General features: G+C 43.1%; 1 protein-coding gene across 1 annotated transcript in view; it reads right to left on the bottom strand.

The window, feature by feature from the left end:
• The window catches only part of LOC132652519 (grainyhead-like protein 2 homolog), a 50,608-nt gene extending 36,408 nt beyond the window's left edge, over positions 1 to 14,200 (bottom strand). Inside the window, exons 1-2 of the mRNA XM_060378616.1 lie at positions 14,138 to 14,200; positions 13,075 to 13,239 (exon numbers count right to left, since the gene is read on the bottom strand). Of these exons, the coding sequence (XP_060234599.1) occupies positions 13,075 to 13,239; positions 14,138 to 14,200 (228 nt within the window). The remainder of the gene's footprint in view (positions 1 to 13,074; positions 13,240 to 14,137) is intronic.
• Positions 14,201 to 19,651: the final 5,451 nt, after the last annotated feature.

Raw genomic sequence — 19,651 nt, 5'->3', positions numbered from 1 at the left:
CCTCTGCCTCTGCCTCTGCCTCTGCCTCTGCCTCTGCCTCTGCCTCTGCCTCTGCCTCTGCCTCTGCCTCTGCCTCTGCCTCTGCCTCCCAGGTGCTGGGATTAGTTCTTGGTTCTTATTAAAGACCTTTAGATAGCTTCCTTACATTTTGTCATTTTTCTTCCACATGAGTGCAGATGGAATGACAAATGAAACAGGCAAAAAAAGTAAGAGTAAACTCTAGCCAAGCAAGAACATAATAAAATGTGAGCTATCGCTCACTTCACGCTGTGACTCACCCAGCAGTGACAAGCATCCTCCTGTGCTGGCAGTGTGCTCAGAGGTGAGGATAGCAAGGCAAGACCAGCCCCCACACCTGCTCTCAGGCCCCTTTGCTGTTTTGTTCAGGATTTCCTGAAGCCTCCGATTATACAGCACTTGTAGATATGATTACTGTATTTCTTTTTTTTTTGTTTTATCTTTCATTCTTACAATGTATTTATTTTTTACACATGCTACAAGTGTGTCTGAATACAGACAGATGAACATTTGAGTTGCTCTCACATTCTACCCTGCCATGGTTTTTCTGTTTTTCCACCACTAGTGTGTTTTTTTTTTTTGTTGTTTTCAGAGCACGTCAAATCTGGTCCATTTCAGGGCACTTCGGTCTGCTGTCTCTGCAGATCCACACTGGACGACTGGACGACTACCCCGCCCCCTTTGAGACTTCAGTTCAATACTAACTCTTCAGACACACAAGCCAGAGTTACTTTTCTCTCTTTCCCATCCAGAGGCGTACTTGACTGCATTTCTCTTTTCTGTTTTCTTCATACACTGAATAGTATTTGAATTTAATGTGTTTAGTTACCTGTTCCATGAGGGCAAAAGCCCAAAAGGCCATTTCTCTGTCTCAGGTCAGCTTCATTCTGCCAGGCTCCTCATCAAGTATTCCTCATCAAGTTCCTCATCAAGTTCCTCATCAGGTTCCTCATCAAGTATTTACTCAATGAGTTAAGAAACATAATTTTTTTCCAAATATGCATTTTTCCTTTATGCACAATCATGCTTTCATAATAGTACCTAGAAGCTGAGACTGACAGAGTAGCTGAAGTTGTCAAGACAACACAGTGGGTCACTGCTGACCGGATATACCCTCTGAAGCTACCTGACAGCGTGTCTCCGTGCCCATTTACCTACCTAGTGACTGAGGTAGCAGTATAGCTACGATAAGACCAACAACATACTCAGCATGATTGTCTGTCTGTCCGTCCAGCTAACCACCTCCCTATCCACACATGCTCACACCCTTGGAAGGGCTACAGATGAGAAGCACAGAGGCTCTCTAACAGCAGGCCCTGCTCCTGGGACAAGAGCACTGCTCATGCCCAGTTCTAGTCAGTGTTGTGGAACAAGCATAATTAGTTGAACAATACAAACCATACTTGCTATGAGAACTTGCAAAGAAGTAAAGAGCTTAACTGGGAAGGCTTCCTGTAGGAATCAGGGGTGAGAACAAAGGCTGCGGGATGCGGAGATCCCTGGAATCAGCGTCGAAGCTGCCCTGGGGCCCGTGTGTCATGCATCAAGTGGGACAAGTAGGTGTGGGCCACAGTACCCAGTAAGAGGCCCAGTGAGACCTGAGAAAAGCAGTGGGGCTCCGGAGTGGCAGGGTTCACACCCTTCCAGAGTAGGTGAGAGAAACATTAAAAATGTAAGATGAACCTGGGCCAGGCAGGCTAGTAGTGAAAGGGCACAGGGCTCCCCAGGGAGCCAGAGGCTTCGGCTACAACCTCCAATGCATGTGGTAAGTGGGGTCACCTGCAGTGAGGGGGTTAGAAGATGCCAGCTTTCTCTACAGCTGAGAGCAGGGTGAAAGTCTTGAACAAAAACAGAGAGAGAGAATGAAAGAATGAAAAAAAGAAAGAAAGAGAAAGGGAGAAGGAGGGAAGGAAGGAAGGAAGGAAGGAAGGAAGGAAGGAAGGAAGGAAGGAAGGAAGGAGCAGAAGGAAGCTCCTTCAGCCAGCCCTCCTTCTTGCAGACCCTGTCTTTTGAGAAGCTCTAATAATCCCCACTTTGGTGCTATGGTATTTAAATGAGGCCATACTTTTCAACCGGAAAGGAGCCATACAAGCAAAAGTAAGGAGCTTCCCCAACCTCGCCACCCACCACACAGCCCACAGCCAACCTCCATGATGCTCATCTTTGTAACTGTTCTTCCTCAGAGCCAGAGCAGTCAAGCAGGCCACCCCTGTGCACTGCTTAGGTAGCTCTACTGCACCACAGGGGCCCCCAACCCTGCTCTTTCAGGGGGACACTACCCTATCCTGGCCAGATTTTTCCTCAGGGAGTTTGTAATGCCAACCTCAGATGACTCCACTTTATAAGCCTCAATGATTAAACAAACATTAAATCAAGGTAAATTTATTTTTAAAATATCAAATCGGCTGACTGGTGGTGCATGCCTTTAATCCCAGCACTGGGACGCAGAGGAAGGTGGGATTTTTAGTTCAAGGACATCCCAGTCTAAATAGTGAGTTCCAAGACAGCCAGAACAACACAGAGAAACCCTGTCTCACCAAAAAATAAAATAAAACAAAATAAAATAAAATGATTAAGTCTACTTCTCCACAGAACTTAGCAGGAGGGATGTCTAGGCCAGAGAGTCCATTCATCTCCAATTTTCACTGTTCAGCTCTGCCACCCCATTGGATCTTACACAGCAGCATACTAGGATGAGGAGGGCCTTGGACACTGCCTAACAGTGACTGCTTCACACATTGACAAGCTCCCTGTTGTGGGAATTTAAGTGTAAATTCAGTCAACTTTTTGGTGGTTTTGCTTTCTTGTCCTCTCTTTCTCTCTATCACACCCTCTCTGGATAGGGCCTCATATATTCCTGGTATGTGTGTGGCTGGTGATCAAAACCTGGGCTTTGCACATACTAGGTGAGCAGCCTAGCAACTTAGCCACATCCCCAGATCTAAAAACTTTGTAATGCTCTAATCCAATACAAAACTCAAAAGGCACCAAAAGCAAAACTGCAAACACTCTCCCACCCTTGCTCCCCAGTCAAGTACCTCAGTGTACTATGCAAATGTGAGTTCTGTCCTATTCTGCAAAGGGCAGAAGAGAACACATATTCCCAATTCTCACTTTTCCCACATAATGATGAAATCTGATAGCTGTGTCTCTTTAAAAATGCTTACATATAGAATGAGAAATCCCGCCCCCCAATTAGGCTGTTTCCAGCTTTTAGTTTATAACCAATGCCACTGTGAATGTCTGTGTGGTTTTTGTATACAACTGTACACAGGAACATAAATTTGCTGCTTAAGTTGTTTTCTCCAGCTGAAAGTGGAGAAGAAAAAGCCATGCCTCAGTGGTTCCTGCCTGTGATACCAGTGCTGGGAGGTGGAGGCAAGAGTCTTGGAAGTTCACCTTAGTTCCAGGCCTGTCTTAGCTTCTCTGAGAGCAGGACCTGTGCCTGGCCAGGAATCCCATCTCTCAAAACTGGTATCTCATCTGCTGCCTCAAATACACCCTTGTCTCCCTGGCTGTGAGAGTGGAGATGTCCCTTCACAGTCCTTCCAACATAGACCAGCACTATGGAAGGACTGTGCTCAGCCTAGACTTGGTTGGCTCTGTTGTGCATTTGCTGTGTTACTGAGGTAAGCTACTAACTTCAACTCACTCCTCAGATGAAAGCTGTCACCTGCTTAGAAACACGAATAATTGGATAATACGTATAAAGGCCTAGCAGGGTGCCTGATATATAGTAATTGCTGAACAAATATTAGTCATTGTGCACACAGGCACACACCATTATGTCATGAAATCCAAGTGTGTAATCCAATTCTCTGCACAACACAATAGCTTATAGCTGTGAAGTTCAGAGCCGTAAGTAGAATGCAGGGCAGAGACCATGGCTGCTCCACACTAACAAAAGATCAACTGATATCTTCAGTGAGATGCCATCCAAAGATTACTCCTTGTTCACAAGCATTAGCTCCAGTTTTCCTGTCAGCCCTTACCTTATAAAAGAGGAACAAAGGCAAGGCTTTGTTTAAGTTCAATACCACAGACTCCAGCAAATGTTTGTCTTTCCCTTTTAAAGCTCCCTCTGCCCACACCACGCCCCAGCAAACACAGAAAAATGCCATTTGCCCTGCTCTGCTGTGTGTAACTCAATCCTTCTGAGACCTCTTCCAGGAGCCTCTCCCAGTGCTCTCTTTACTTTTGAGACCATGGGATGCCCTATAATATTCTCTATCAGATAACCTGCTTAAAATTGGCCTAAGTTAAGCAAAATACTAACTTAGTCTAAGTGAATGGTAACTTCTGCACAAACGGCTTTATCTTTTAACTGCCGTAGAAGCTCCCTAAGAAAAGGCATCAACTTCCTGTTGATGCTGTGGGGTAGGGAGCCAGCAAAGTTATGAACCTTGCTCACCCGGAACTATGGCATCCTTTAGGCAGTCCATTCGCTCTCTCTGTGCATTCTAAAAACCAATGTTTGCACATCTTGTCCCCTCCTCTGGTGTCCAGGAGTTCAAGGAAGAGTTCAAGGGAGAGTCCATTTAGAAGCATGCCCTAGGAAGGTACACCATGACTACCAAATTTAGATTTTTGTAAATTACTTTTCAGATTTATGCATTTTATTCTATGAACAGAAGTGTTTTGCGTGTGTGTGCGTGGTGTGTGTATGTGGTGTGTGTGTGTGTATGTATGTATGTATACCATTTGCATGGCCCAGGCTCTATGAGTTTAGAAGCATCAGACCCTTCAAAGCTGGAGTCACAGATGGTTGTGAGCCACCATGTGAGTGCTGGAAATAGAACTTGGGTCCTCTACAAGACTAGTGCTCTTAACCACTAAGTCATCTCCAGACCCAGAAGTTTAGCTTTCTAAGAGCGCTGTACTTGACACAGAGCACCAATGAAGCAGGGTGTGATTGCAAAAGCCTGTAATTCCAGCACTGGGCAATGGTGGCAGGATTATCAAGAGATCACAGCCAGCCTCTGCTATATGAAAGCTTGACTCAACAACAGCACCTGTTAGACATCTCAGATGAAAAAAGAAATACTGGAAAAGAGACAGCTAGATGAGGCTGGAAAAATGATTCAGCAAGTAAGTGCATTCAGTGTTCTTCCAGAGGATCCAAACTTGGTTCCTAGCACCCATGTTTGGAAGTTTACAACTGCCTATAACTCCAGTTCAAGGGGAATCTGACAGCCTCTTTTGGCCTCTATGGGAAATGCATACAAACACACACACCCAAATAAAAATTAAAATGAAAAAGTGAAAGAGGAGGAGGAAGAAAAGAAATAGCAAACCTGAGACATGATAGGTACTGAGTTTAAGGATAGCTTTTAATTAGCATAATCTCACTCACCTAAAGTAACTATAAAGTTGTACAAGATTAAAAAATTCTGTTCTCCCCAATTCACTGCTTTCTTGTAGTGAAATGTCACTGCCATCACAGACCTGCTCTGTTAACAAGCTGTCTCTTAAACTCAGAGGGACTGTACTGTCCATTCCTGGCTCACATGCAGGGACTGGGCGGGGCTTGCTCACCACTAGCTGCACCTTGAGAGAGGAGCACCTGAAGGAAGAAACCAACACACAGGAGGAGAGACAAGGGAAGTTGCTCTACAGGACACAGGTCCTCAGATCTCTACACACTGACTCTGCCTACTTGCCCTATAGTACAGGTGCTGCTAGGCACTGCTTCCCATTGGCTTTTGTCTTCCTCAGAGACAGATTTACAGATGGATGAAGACCTCTTATCTTCAGTTGTCATCAGCCAGCCATCTCAACAACCACTCCTCAAAAAACAGCCTCAGCTTTAGATGACATCTTTTAAATATTAGAGCAAACTCAGATACTTAACATTAATTAGAAGTAGACTAGTAAGGAAGCAGGGCTCAGGGGAAATGTCAGCACGCCATGGCCATAATCACCTGATGGGTTTCTACAGGTACAAGCTTACAGACAACTTTTTATTCTAAATCCTCTCTCTCTCTCCATTCCTCCTCCTCCTCTCTCTCCTGTGGGGTGTGTGTGAAGGTCAGAACAACTTGCAGTGTGTTTGCTTATTTGATTGCTTAAGTTGCACATACCTTCATCTTCTCTGAAAATAATCTCCATCTTAGTTTTGTTTGTGTGTTACATGCTGGGCCTCTTGCATGGTTTTGAATAAAAGGAAAAGAACAAAAAGTCTCTACTATTCATGACAGGAAAAAAGTATAAAAGAAAAACACAAGCCCATAAATGTGAAAATAAATTTCAGGATACCAGAGAAAGAGCTAGAGAGGTGAGTAGATAGAGAATAAATGTGTAAAGGTAGAAAGAACCCAGTTAAATACCTCAGAACTGCAGTCTTGGGAAATGCTGCTCTTTAGTGTGTACAGAGTAGAAAGACCCGCTAATGTTAGGCTATTCAGAGCACGCATGTGTGAGTGGGCACGTACACACACATTCAGCAGAGATTGTTGATGTCAAGTTAGTCTACACACATACAAGCACTCAGCTGAAGAGAGCAAAATATCTGAAGTAGTAGCTACGTCCATTCTGGTCAATGGTTTGGGGTTTTGTTATTGTTGGTGGTGGTAGTTCTTTTTGGTTTTTCAAGACAGGGTTTCTCTGTGTAGTCCTGGCTATCCTGAAACTCACTATGTGGACCAGGCTGGACTCAAACCACAGAGATCCACCTGGCCTCTGCCTCCTGAGTGATGGGATTAACAATGGTTTTTATGATACAAACAAGTAATGCTCCAGGGCATAAGGATAAGGAAAGCTCTGGGCTCTGAAGTGTTAAAACAGCACACCAGCTTTTCTGGGGGCCAGCTGCTGTGGGGCTGAGGATGTTAAACATGGGGCCTGTGGCCAAGCAGGAAGAGTCATTTAATCCGCTTTGCTGAGGAGGCGAAGCTGATGCCCATCTTCCCTCCTGGGCCCATGTAAGTTGCACTCTGCAATTATTGGAAAAGGAAAATTATAGCACTTTTTTTGGTCTCATTGTAATGGATGATTTGCTTCCATGAGGATGGGTAGGACAGGAGCCTGAGGGTAGCATCCGCCCTTCCATCTACCTAATCTTGCAGGACTGGGATGCAAATTGGAAGTTGAGATGCAGAGAAATGTCCTCCATGACATCTCTTAGCCCTGTACATCCAGTTGCATCCTAAACATCCGTTGATACAGACATGTTTCTGAAACTCTCTTCCTGAGACTGGAAGAACATTCACTGGTAATCTAATAATAAAGGGATGAATGGGACACATCAAGTCCTTAATTGCAGCTAGTGGAAGGTATTCAGGCAAACAGGACAGACAGCATCAAACAGGAAGCCTTGTTCTACCCTGACAGGCAGAGACGCTAAATCCAAAGGCAGCAAAGAATACCCTACTATGCCAGCTTAATATTACTGAATTATTTTAGGTTGCTTTTGTTTGTTTGTTTCAAGATGGAGTTTCACCATTTAGCCCTGGCTCTCCTGGAACTAGCTCTGTCAAACTCATAAATATATCGGTCTGCCTCTACCTCCCCAGTACTGGGATTAAAGGCATGTACCACCACAGCCTGGCAGGTTTTTCTTTAAGACTTGTCAAAAGAAAGGCCAACAAGATGTCTTAGTGGGCAAAAGTACTTGCCACACAAGCTTGGCAATCTGAGACCTGTTCCCACAACCTAGATAGGGAGTTAGGGATGCTGGAGTGTCTGTAATCCCACAGTCCTCCTGAGAGATGGGACGCAGAGACAGGAAGTTTATGTCCTCCTGCCTGGACTGTGGAGGGTGACAGAGACAAGAGACCCTGACTCAGAGCAAGGTACAAAGAGAGATACAACTCTGGGAAAGTGTCCTCTGAGCTCTACATGCATGTCCTCACTCCTGTGCACCCAGGCTCACACAGAGAGACACATTAATAATAATAATAGACAGTAAACAAAAATTTTTCTAAAGAAAGATGTAATAGACTCGTCTTTAGTGGTGGTGAAGGAGAAATATTTTTTAATTCTTTATTAATTACACTTTATTTATTTTGTATCCCCCCTGTGGTTCCCTCCCTCCTTCTGTCCCAATCCCTCCCTTCCTTCCCCCTCTGCATGCATGCCCCTCCCCAAGTCCACTCTTAGGGGAGGTCTTCTTTTCCTTCCTTCTGATCCTATTCTATTAGGTCTCATCAGGAGTGACTGCATTGTCTTCTTCTGTGGCCTGGTAAGGCTGCTCCCCACTCAGGAGGAGATGATCAAAGAGCAGGCCAATCAGTTCATGTCAGAGACAGTCCCTGTTCCTATTACTATGGAACTCCACTTGGACACTGAACTGCCATGGGCTATTATCTGTGTAGGGGTCTTAGGTAATCTCCATGCATGGTCCTTGGTTGGAGTATGTCTCAGGAAAGACCTCTGTGCTCAGATTTTTTGGTTCTGTTGCTCTCCCTGTGGAGCTCCTGTCCTCTCCAGATCTTACTGTCTCCCACTTCCTTCATAAGATTCCCTGCACTCTGCCCAAAGGTTGGCAATAAGTCTCAGTATCTGCTTTGATAGTGTACAGGGCAGAGCCTTTCAGAGGTCTCTTTTCTCCTTCTTCTGATGTTCATCCTCTTTGCCTTTCTGGATAGGGATTGCACTCATATAGACATATAATATAGGATAAACCTACCAAAATCTGTACACCTAAAGAAACTAATCAAGAGGGAGGACTTTTGCTATGCTCAATCCCTATTGAGAAATATTTTTTACTGAATTAAAATATTGGCTGAAGAGGGATTTTTTTTAAAGACTGGGGAGGGGGTGACCTCCCTCATCCTAGCATTTGCTAGAGTAGGAAGGCGCAAACACAAAACAAAGGGTGTAGTGTGCTGGTCTCCTAATATGGTAACAAGGCAAAGAGTGCAAGGAATTCTGCAGCACTCTAATGCTCACGCTGGTCTCCTGTATGGTCTCCATGATAGACATCCTAGCACTCAGGGACTAGGTTAACCTTGGAATCACTATGGAAGAGAGAGCAACACTGAAGAGGCATGGGGCATTTGAACTCTCCCTGGAAACCTGAGAAAGAGCTGCAGTTAGGGCTGCACCGTGTGGGTGATGTCACCGTCGCAGAGATGCTCTGAACCAGTACTCCAAGCTCACTACTCTTGAATGACTCAACAGTCTTGTGTGAAAAATCACCATCTTGGAGATTTGTGCTTGGCAAACCTGCTTTCTAGTACCAGTGTTTGACTTTAAAGAGAAACTTAAAATCGGAATGCCCTGCAGGTGAGAGTCATGTGAGAAAGTAAGGCTCAGAAGCTGTCCCATCATAACCCTCTGGGTGGGACCTCAGGCATCTGTGGAGTGTTTACCCTGACTCCCCACCATTCCACAGCTCAGCAAATAAAACTGAGGAAGGGGACATGAGATGCTGGAAGCCGGCAATGCCTGTAATACCAGCATTTGGAAGGCTGAGACAGGAGGATTGCTGTGAGTTCTGAGCCAGTCTGGGCCACACAGCTTGGCTTAAAAACCACCCCTGTCCCCAGAAAAAATAAACACAAATGCTGGAAACTCTGGTGCCAGGTCTAGGCCACAGCTGTACCTCACTGCAGGTGCCTTCTGCTGCACTGGCCAGGACCCATGCCCACCTGTGGGGACAGTGGGGACACTCAGAACTCCACCATCTACACACCAAGAACCTGAGACAATGCACAGTGCATGGTCCTCCAGACTGCACAGACCCCGAGGGGAACAGGTCCTGTCCAAGACTGTTTAGCCTGCTTGAGTCACCTAACAGAAAGCCACTGTGGCACAACCGGAAAAACCGGCTCTGAGAGGTGGAACCTTGCAGCCACTAGGCCTGAAGCAGGCAGCCAGCTTGGGACCATGGCCAGAGCCTGGGACCACCACAGAACTTGAGCACATTCCTGGCCAAATGTTGTTCATTACTAAAGGAAGCTAAATAACTCAGTGTTGGTGTCCTCTCCTTTCTCCTGCTTGCTCCAGAGGAAAGATAGATGCAGGGCTAAGAGGCAGGGCTGCGTAAGGTCCTCAGAAGCAGAGCACTTGCCTAGCACATGGGAAGTCCTGGGGTCAATTTTAAGGACCACACAGGAGTGTGCGCACACACAAACAATAAACACAACATTAGAAGAGGGGCTAAGGAGAAGGCCCAGTGGGTAAAGTACTTGGCACATACACATGAGAAACATTTTAAATCTCATTGTGTTGCTACCTCCCAACAGTGGTAGCTAGCAAAGACCTGAACCTCGGGTGGATGCCATAGTGCGTAAAAATTCAAATGTATACCCAGGGCTGGGCAGAGAAAGTTCCAGAACAGAGTAGCACTAAGGATAATGTCACTCATCATGAAAGCCACTTACAACCTTGCAAACTTAGGCCCAGTGCCTCTAGAATTCTTAATTATCAAAATAATTCAAAAACCTGCATATAATAATAATAATAATAATAATAATAACAATAATAATAATGATAAAAACAACAAGAGTGATAATGATGATAATGATGAAGCCTGGTATTATAGTTTAGGCCTATAATCCCACACCCCAGAAGGTAGCACAGGGAGACCCTATCTCCAAAAAAAATGTTACAAACAAACTAAAAACTCTTTATTTTTAAACATGGGTGAAAATGTTAAAATTTAGAATAATTCATAAATGCACAATATTAACACATGTGCTTTGTGGACCATAGGTCTGTGTTTTCTGGCCACCAAAAAAAAAAAAATCCCAAACATCCTGTGATATAGACTGAGCTGCTGAGACCCCCTCCTGAAGCCTGCAGATATCTGTTGGGTATAAACGTAACAGCAACCCCTGAAAAGAAAACATTTTCTGTATGATATCACCAATCCTCCCTGTTTAGCTGACAGTCTTTCCCACAACTGCTATCCTAGTGTTTCTTTTGCAGTCTACTTACTATAAAATCAGTAATAACCATTTGTAACATTAAAAAGCTTACTTATCACTTAAAACAAAAGACATTCACTAAAAATAGGTATTAAGGAAATAAAACAAACACTACTGCAGGAAGTATCATAAAATATTGTCCAAGACCATTTGCCAATGTCTACAGAAAACCAGTATGTGTGCCTAGAAGTATACCTGTGCACATATGTGCAAACTCACATACAGACAGGCACACATGTGCACACTCATGCACACAGACATACATGTATCCATCCATGCATACATAAAGTGAGCACTTGTATATGGCAAGTGAGTGGTGTAGAATGAACTGGCTGCAAGATCAGCTAGTGTAGCCCCAAATCAACTATTCCATCAGCTTCCATGGAGCCTGTCTCTTGGGATGTCCACTTCTCTTTCAAAGGTCCCTACTGAAACAGCCCTTAACTCACTTGTCTCTACCATCCATTACAGCAGACTGTAATACTGAAAATACGGAGAGGACTGTGGTGCATGTTTAGAGCTAGCTTTAACACTCTAGGACATCTTCTGTGGCAAAATCCCATTTTTCTTCTCAGTAACCATGAAGTGGATATGGCCTCCCCCTGGTCACACTGCTGATTGGTTACTGGATCCCTTGCTGGATCGATATCCCCCAAAACCTAGTAAGATGCCTGTAGAGACATTTGTTTTGACTGCCAGAGATTCCAGCACATCCCAGTACTGTGCCCTAACACAAACCCCTTTTGTGCAATAGTCTAGCCTCAAAGAGAAACATAAAGAGCAGGGGCCAGCACAGGCTAAAGAAAGATAGGTGGCAGGAGCCGTGGAATGGCGCAGACAACCTCAGTAAGCTGTGACAGTCTCAGGAGTAGGGAGAGAGTTGGAGAGGTCTCAGGCAGCCAAGAGCACATGGTGTGTGCAGTCATGCCAGAGACACATTTTGCCTGAAGTTCTGTGTGAAGCATCTTGTAGTAGGGCCTGTTCCCTTCTCTGGAACATTCTCCAGGCTGCACGGCTGACTTGTCACTGAATGCCCATTTGGGTCAGCTTTCTTGGGCCTAAAGCCAGTTTCACCTACATTGTTTTATACATGAGCGGAATGAGACACTGAGCAATTCATTTTCTTCTGGAAAGCCTGCTTGTAAACTCCCAGCCAGTTTCCTCTCTCACCCAGCCTTCCCGCTGAGGACAATGAAGCATTGACAGCCTTGTTTACATTGACCTCCTCCTGAGATGAAAGACAAAGTCTTCTAACACTCTCCAGCCGGTACACAGGTACACAACTGAAGCAGAAAACAAGCTTAGGTTTTATCTGAAACATCCTTTAAGTGCAAAATGAGGCTGAAGAATAAGACACTGAGACCCAGAATGAGCTTTGGGGCCTTCAAAACAGACCTGTGGCTAGAGAGCAAACAGGGCTATCTGTGGAAACACTTCCTTATCCAAACCAAGGTAGGGCAGGCATCTGTCCTTGATGCCTGTTTGTCAGAGACATTACTTACCCCTGCATGTCTCAGCTACACTTACACCCAAAGAAACAGAAGAGGGTCAGTCAACAAAGAAGTGTTTCAAAGTCATCGTGGTGAAGGTGATTGGAAGCCCTACTTCTGGAGCTCTGCTCCTTCACCTACTGAAGCTGTATGTCGCTACTGTGAAGATACAAGCTTCCTGATGGTGGCATAGAGAAGCCGGGGGCTTACGAGACTCCAAGTGTTAGATGCAAGTTCTAGACTGGAACATGTGGCCTGAAGAACTGAGGAGGGGCAACATGGCAGCTCATCACATTTTTTCAGAGCAGAAGCTCACACCCCACAACAAAAGGACAAAGGCATGAATCCTCTAAAAGGGAATATAGCAGGGCCCCAGTGCTTGGGAGGAAGAGGCAGTTGAATCTTTGTGAATTCAAGGCTGGCCTGGTCTACAAAGAGAGTTCCAGGAGAACCAAGGCTGTTACACAGAGAAACTCAGTCTTTAAAAACCAAAATAGACAGACAGATACATACATACATACAGATACATAGATAGATACACAGATGATAGATAAACAAATAACTAAATAAATAAATAAAATAAGAAAGGGACCATGCTCGTTTTCTTCTTTTTGACTCAAGTTTCTAGGAAAACACTACACAGGGTTTTGAACAAGAGTCTTCATTCATTAAGAGCCATGGTAGGTTTCACTAACCTTTGCCTCTTCATTCACATCCCAGGTGAAGGAAACAGCATTGTACGCGATCTCTTCAATGTTTCCAATGGTGTTGAAGCTCTCCTTGTAGTCAGCTATGACAGTGAAAGAGAAAAAGGGCTTAGCAGGGTGGTAGCCAGGAGGAGAGGCACAGGCCTCTAATCCCTGCACTCGGAAGGTAAAGACAAGAGGATCTAGAGTTCCGGGTCATCCTTGTAACAGAGACCAGCCTTGGCCAGTACATGAGACCCTGGCTCAAAACACTCACACGCCACACACATACATATGCACCCATGCACGCACACATGCTTGTACACTAAAGTAAGAGTCCCTCGATGACACATTATTTGTCAATGGTAAAGTTTTGGATTTGCCTATTTTGCAGTGTGACAAGCTACATATTTCTGCTTACAGAATTCTATGGCTGAAAAAAAAATTTACTCACGTCTTTTTATTAAGAGTAAATCTAAGTGAACCATGTCTTTATCTGATTTGATTATTAGGTCTTTTTTTTCTGTTCACCTTCCTACTTCCCACTTTTTTGACAGCCATCCCCCGCTCCCCCAATACACACACAGGGACAATTTTTAGAAGCAAAATATTCTGCCAGTCAGGTGATGTCACTAAAGGAACTGCAGTAGAGTGAAGGCTTTCCATGAGCAGTGATGGTGATAGAGATCAAACACACACTAAGCACACACTACACTGAGGCACCCCCATGCCAAAGAAGGACATTTCTAAAACTTATCTTAGTACTCCAGAGCGTTGCGTTAATCTCACTTGGCTGTCATCACCTGACCACTTTGGGCTCTGTCCTATGGTCACTCCTTACACAATATGTTATCTATTCCCTTATAGTATGTGTCTATTCCCTCATACAGTATGTAGTGATTCCCTTATAGAGTAGGTATCTATTCCCTTATGGTATGTAGCTATTCCCTGTCATCCCATTAGACTCCCCATGGAGTCAATAGAGATCAGCATGGGTGCTGTGTACTGTTATGGGCATGTTGGGCTACACAGAAAAGCCCAATTTGCTTATCTCCAATGATGAAACTGGTACCTCAGCACTGCAGGAAGATTCCTTATTGCTGGGAGCGGAATGGTGCAGGAAAACCCACCTCATGCTCTCCAGACTCCCTGGGATAGGCTGGCTGGTCTAGCCTCAGTCTGAATTCTATTTCCCCCTCTTTCTCGGATCACCTCTGCTTTCTATGATCCCTGAGGGGTTCAAAGCAGTTTGCTGAATGCTGTGTCTTCATTTCATCTACCCTACATGCAAATATCTGCCCACATGCACCTAGCCAGCCTAGAATCTTCTTGTGGAGAGTGCTAACTTATTTCCTTTTCACTCACTCCAGTGGTCTTGCCTAGAGAAACCTCAAAGCAAGATGTTTCTTTTCTTTTTTGGCATTGTTTTGTTTCTCTGTGCCTTGAGACACAGTTCCACAAGTATAACCCAAGCTGGTTAAACTTGTCCTGAATGCTGAGATTACAGGTTTGAGCTGTCATATCCAACTCCAAACCTTTATATTTTAAACAAAGCACATAAACTTTTAGCATAAAAGTATGTATATTCAACATAGGAAAGTCAGAGACCATGAATAAATAAAAAAAAATTAAGGACAACCACAGTCTACTAACCCACAATTAACTGCCTTTAAACTTTATCTATGTGCTCTTATCTCTCATCTAGCTCCTTTTCTCCAAATATGTAGATTATTTTTATACAGTGATTAATAAACATCTTTTTCATTGCTATATTGTTTTGCTTGGCTCATCTCTGGTGTCTTCCATATGTAAAACCTTCTGTAAAATTATACGATTGTATCAGACCATGTGTCATGGCTTTATTCTTATTGGTCACTCAGCTGACAGCTGACAGTCTGCTGCTCTACCCCAGTGTTTCACTTCTTTTTACAGCTAAATTTCATTTAAATTTAATTATATTTTATTAAAGTAAATTCTCAGGGGCAGAAGTATAGCTTGCTGGTAGAGCAAGGGCTAGGAGAACTTGGGTTCAACAGCTAGCATTAAAACAAAAGACATTTTAAAAAAGCATATTTCCGGAAATAAGTTTTTTTTGTTTCTTACTTTGTTTTGTTCTGTTGAAACAAGGTCTCACTGTGTATTCCTGGCTAGCCTGGAACTCACAGAGATTGCCTTCTGCTACCTCTCAAGTGCTGAGGTTAGGGATCTGAGCCACTAGACCCAGCTATAATTTTAAGGCTGATTAATTTTGCCACACTGGTCCAGGGAGGAACAATTTACACTTAGGGCAATTATGTCTTTTCTTCTCAGATTGTCTTTTTTCCAGACTAATATTCAAAACATTATTTTAATCTGAAATTCCTTGATTGCTAAAGGCGTTGAATAGTCATTCTTGTTCTCTGGCTATTTGCATTTCTTCTTATTATTTTTATTTTTGTAAGTTCATTCATTTATTTGGCTTTTCTAATTTTATTCTTGATACACTTTTCTCTTAGGGTAGTCATGATTTTAAAATAAATACTCAAAGGCAAATGAAGGGGAAAATCAAAAGAAAAGAACATTACCCCTTACAGGTTCTAAAAAGGCTTTATGTTTGGGACGATCACGAATGCACACCTGTGCTTTCTGCAGGCTTCCTCTATGAGAGAGAGAAGAAAGCCAAATTTAAATTTGAATTCCATGATTTCTTCACTAATCCCTTGCAAGATAATCTTATAGTTGTTTGAGAAAAGAGCAGGTAAGATCAGCTGTAAAGAAGAAATGTCACATCTAGAAGTTAAGACAAGAAAGGTGCTTAGATTGACACTGTGGAGTCCTACATCACAAGGCTTCATTTTTCCAGTTTTAATTTCCCCCAAAAAGGGCTGAAAAAAAGAAAAAGAATTTCATACCACTTGTCATATAGAAACACACCAGAGTCTTCTAATATGGCACTCAACCAATAAATATGGCAACCAAAATGCTCATTCTGTGCCAGGAAATGTCCTCACTAGGCCCCTAGTCTTATAGCTCTTGCAATATAGAAAATAGAACACAACTAAATACATAAACATAAACAAACAAGATAATTATTCTAAATCTGCCTGATTTTTCAAAGAAGTCTTGAATGTTCTTTTCTCTATTTCTTACCCAACAAAAACAGAAAAATAGGATGAAGGCAGTTCTTATTAATTATGATAATTTACACTCAAAAGGACAATCACTAAATGCTCAGCTAGTAAGTCATGTTGAAATAAGTGGAATCACGGGGAGGAGTAATTCTAATGAAACTAATCCCATTGATGCCATGGTGCCAGCCATAAAGCCACATCTCCAGTCTGAGGTTATCATGTCCTGAACATCCAAGTAGGTGGAACATCCAAATCAGGCCAAGTAGTATGGAAATACACAGCCACAGACATCATCCAGGGTGTGTCAGGATGCCCCAGAGCAGTATGGTAATTCATGGATTCTCGGGGTTTAAAGACTATCTGAGAAGCACATTTTCAAATGTTGGAGGCCAGCATAGGGCTTTGGTGAGACATAGGCCACTGCCAGATATTCTCAGTCATGAGCATGGAGTGAGGCCAAGACTACATTTCTGCCAACTCTCATGTGGGGCTGGTGGGGTTCCTACACTTGAGAAGTCTTGACTCTGTTGTAAAATGGAATGGATCTTTTGGGTACTTCTGGTTTTCACCACCATGCTCTTAGAAAGCACATTAGTTGGTGGTGCACGCCTATAATCCCAGCACTCAGGGAGACAGAAGCAGGTGGATCTCTAGGCGATCAAGCCCAGCCTGGTCTACAAAGAGTCCAGGACAGCCAACGATACACAGAAAAACCCTGTTTGGGAAAAAGTAAAAAGAAAAAAAATATATACATTAGTCTTTATTCATGAGGTCCATGTAATGGTCTATTCTTCCCCACCAAAAAAAAAAAAAAAAAAAAAAAAAAAAAAAAAAAAAAAAAAAAAAAAAAAAAAAAAACAAAAACAAAAACAAAAACAAAAAACCTTTTTTTTCTTGATGAACAGACACAAGGCTATACAATGGCGGAGGACTTATCTAACCAGGAACACTTAGACTCACTCCAAGAGGTCTATCCTTGTACCTAGAGTGGACTCAAAGATATTGTTTCCTTCTGATAAAACCACTGTCATCTCTTGGCAGTCAGACCCAAAGACTCCTGGAATGATAACTGTGGTCTAGTTAAGAACATACATGTTCATGCTGGACAGGCCTTGTGCCAATGATGAGGTCTGTTTTTGGAATAATTCCTGAGGTAGCAATCAGTATGTTTTCTCATAGGGAGAAGCCAAACTGTTTATGGAAGTCAAAAAATCTGGTAACTAATTAACTATGATTTGAATTCAGTTCTGTCTGATACCAACAGCCGCAATTTTAACTGCAATTTCAACCATAAATCATCAGCAGATATTGAAGCACATACTTCAATGGCAACTGCTTTATGAGGTGCTGAGGGAATGTATGGTGAAGGAGGAAAGGAAACTGGGCATTTGGGGACTGTGGGAAGTTACTTACAAAGGAAGGCAGGAATAGGGTACTTTGGCAGGGAATGCTGAAATGTTTTCTTCAACAAGAAAATATTTTTAGAACTTGCTAGCATGAGAAGGCTGAGTGAGAAGGTCAAGCTAGCCCATCTAAGAAAACCAAAGGCACTGGTGCTGTGGAAAAATGATGAGTATGCCCACATATTTGCTTTCTTTACTCATTTCTTGCAAGTTATATTTCACATAGAAATTATGGGATGCAACTATTTTTAATTTTGAAGGAGGTATGATGGTGAGTGAATCCTTTTGCTATCTTTTGCTTTTATCTTTTGCAGATAATCAGTGGTCTGTTAATTGGGTGTCTTGTTTTAATTCAGACTTTTGAAGGCTGAGGCTCCTGCACCTTAATTAAGCCTCATGTGCTTGGAGAATTATAACTACCGCTTTTAATTATTATATGTATATTGTTGGAGATTAAACAGTGTGGTATAATTAATACAGAAGATGGCACTCTTCTAGAAGCTGTAGATTCTGTCTGGACTAGTGAAATAATGAAGGTGGAATGCTAGAGATGAATCTGGGAACTGTGCCAATTCTGTGCACAGCCACATCAGCTTCATCAGACGCTGTGAGAATGTGGCATGGTTGATATGTTTGGGAGCTATGATTCAACAGGCCCATGCTCAGGGTGATAGATACAGGAAGGAAGCTTTTAGCTGGGCATATGACCTCTTCTCCATGACCCTCAGTGAGTTACCTCTGACATCAGAGACAGTATCTAAAGAATGTACAGCTGCTTCTCCATTGTGGACAACAGTCATACTGACCCACCTGTCCTGAAACCTCTGTGTGCCACATCTGCAAGCCTGGGCAGGTCAACTCACAAAGGAGAGGGGCTTGTCTGAGCAACACTCAACTCTGATTTGAAAAAGATGGAAGAAACACAAACCTTTCTAAACGTGTTGAGATTTTTCTCCCTGTTCTTCTAAATCAAAAAGCAGCATTTGAAAGCCTGTGTGACTCATGTAAGAATTTTCCAACAAGCTCATTATCTTCTTCAGAGCACTCTAACAAGTCATGAGTAACTTGGGTGTCCTTGAGTATGTTGACACTTGAGCTGGCTCTTGACAATCACCGAATCATTTCATCACTTGCTCATGGTCCCTTAAAAGCCATGTGTGAGGTAGGCCCAGGGTTGAATACACACAATACTGCAGAAACCCCTAAACCTTTGTCTGTAAGCTGTGCCTCTCAGAGTAAGAAACACATAAGCACATTACATACCTCTCCAATTCTACCACTTGGTGTGCGTCTTAGTCTGTTTTCTGTTAGTGTAACTAAATACCACATGCTTTAGTACATTGCTTAAAAACTTGTGGCTTTCAAGGCTGAGAAGCCCAAAAGAAGAGCCTGTAAGAGCCTCCTTACTACATCATCATAGGGTGTATGACACATGGTAACAGAGGGAAGAAGGCAGCTCAGAGGCTTTATTGTCTTACAGCATCAGAGAAGCACTCATGACCTCATCTAACTATCCCTACCTCAAACACAATAGCACAGAGGTCAGAGGCTGGGTTTCTAAAGCATGAGCCTACAACCCAAAACACTACCACCTTACTAGGTGACAAAAAGCCAAGCTGTGACCAGCACCTACAAAGGTCTGTCTACACACCAATCCAAACCCCTTTGGCTTTTTGTGACATGAAATCTTTCAAGTGTGCACCTTTTCAATACACACTCCAAATTGTTTATGGGTAAAATTATGAATATATAATGTGACCAACACTGAGTGACTCTCTGAAGTTTAAATTTTAAAGATTTTATTTATTTATTGTATATGAGTGCTCTATTTGCATGTATATGGGCATGCCAGAAGAAGGCATCAGATTCCAGTATATAGATGGTTGTGAGCCACCATGTGGTTGCTGGGAATTGAACTTAGGACCTCTGGAAGAGCAGACATGCGTTTAACAGCTGAGCCATCACACCAGCCCCTTCTGCCCACCCCCCAGTGTTCTTAAACTGTAGCAATCAATTATGTCATTGCTATCTACTCTCCATAACTTATTATAATAGCCTTCCTGGTATGATTGA

Source organism: Meriones unguiculatus, chromosome 2 (genome assembly GCF_030254825.1).
Source record: "Meriones unguiculatus strain TT.TT164.6M chromosome 2, Bangor_MerUng_6.1, whole genome shotgun sequence".
In the NCBI taxonomy this organism is placed as follows: domain Eukaryota; kingdom Metazoa; phylum Chordata; class Mammalia; order Rodentia; family Muridae; genus Meriones; species Meriones unguiculatus.
This window is presented reverse-complemented; position numbering and strand designations above follow the sequence as displayed.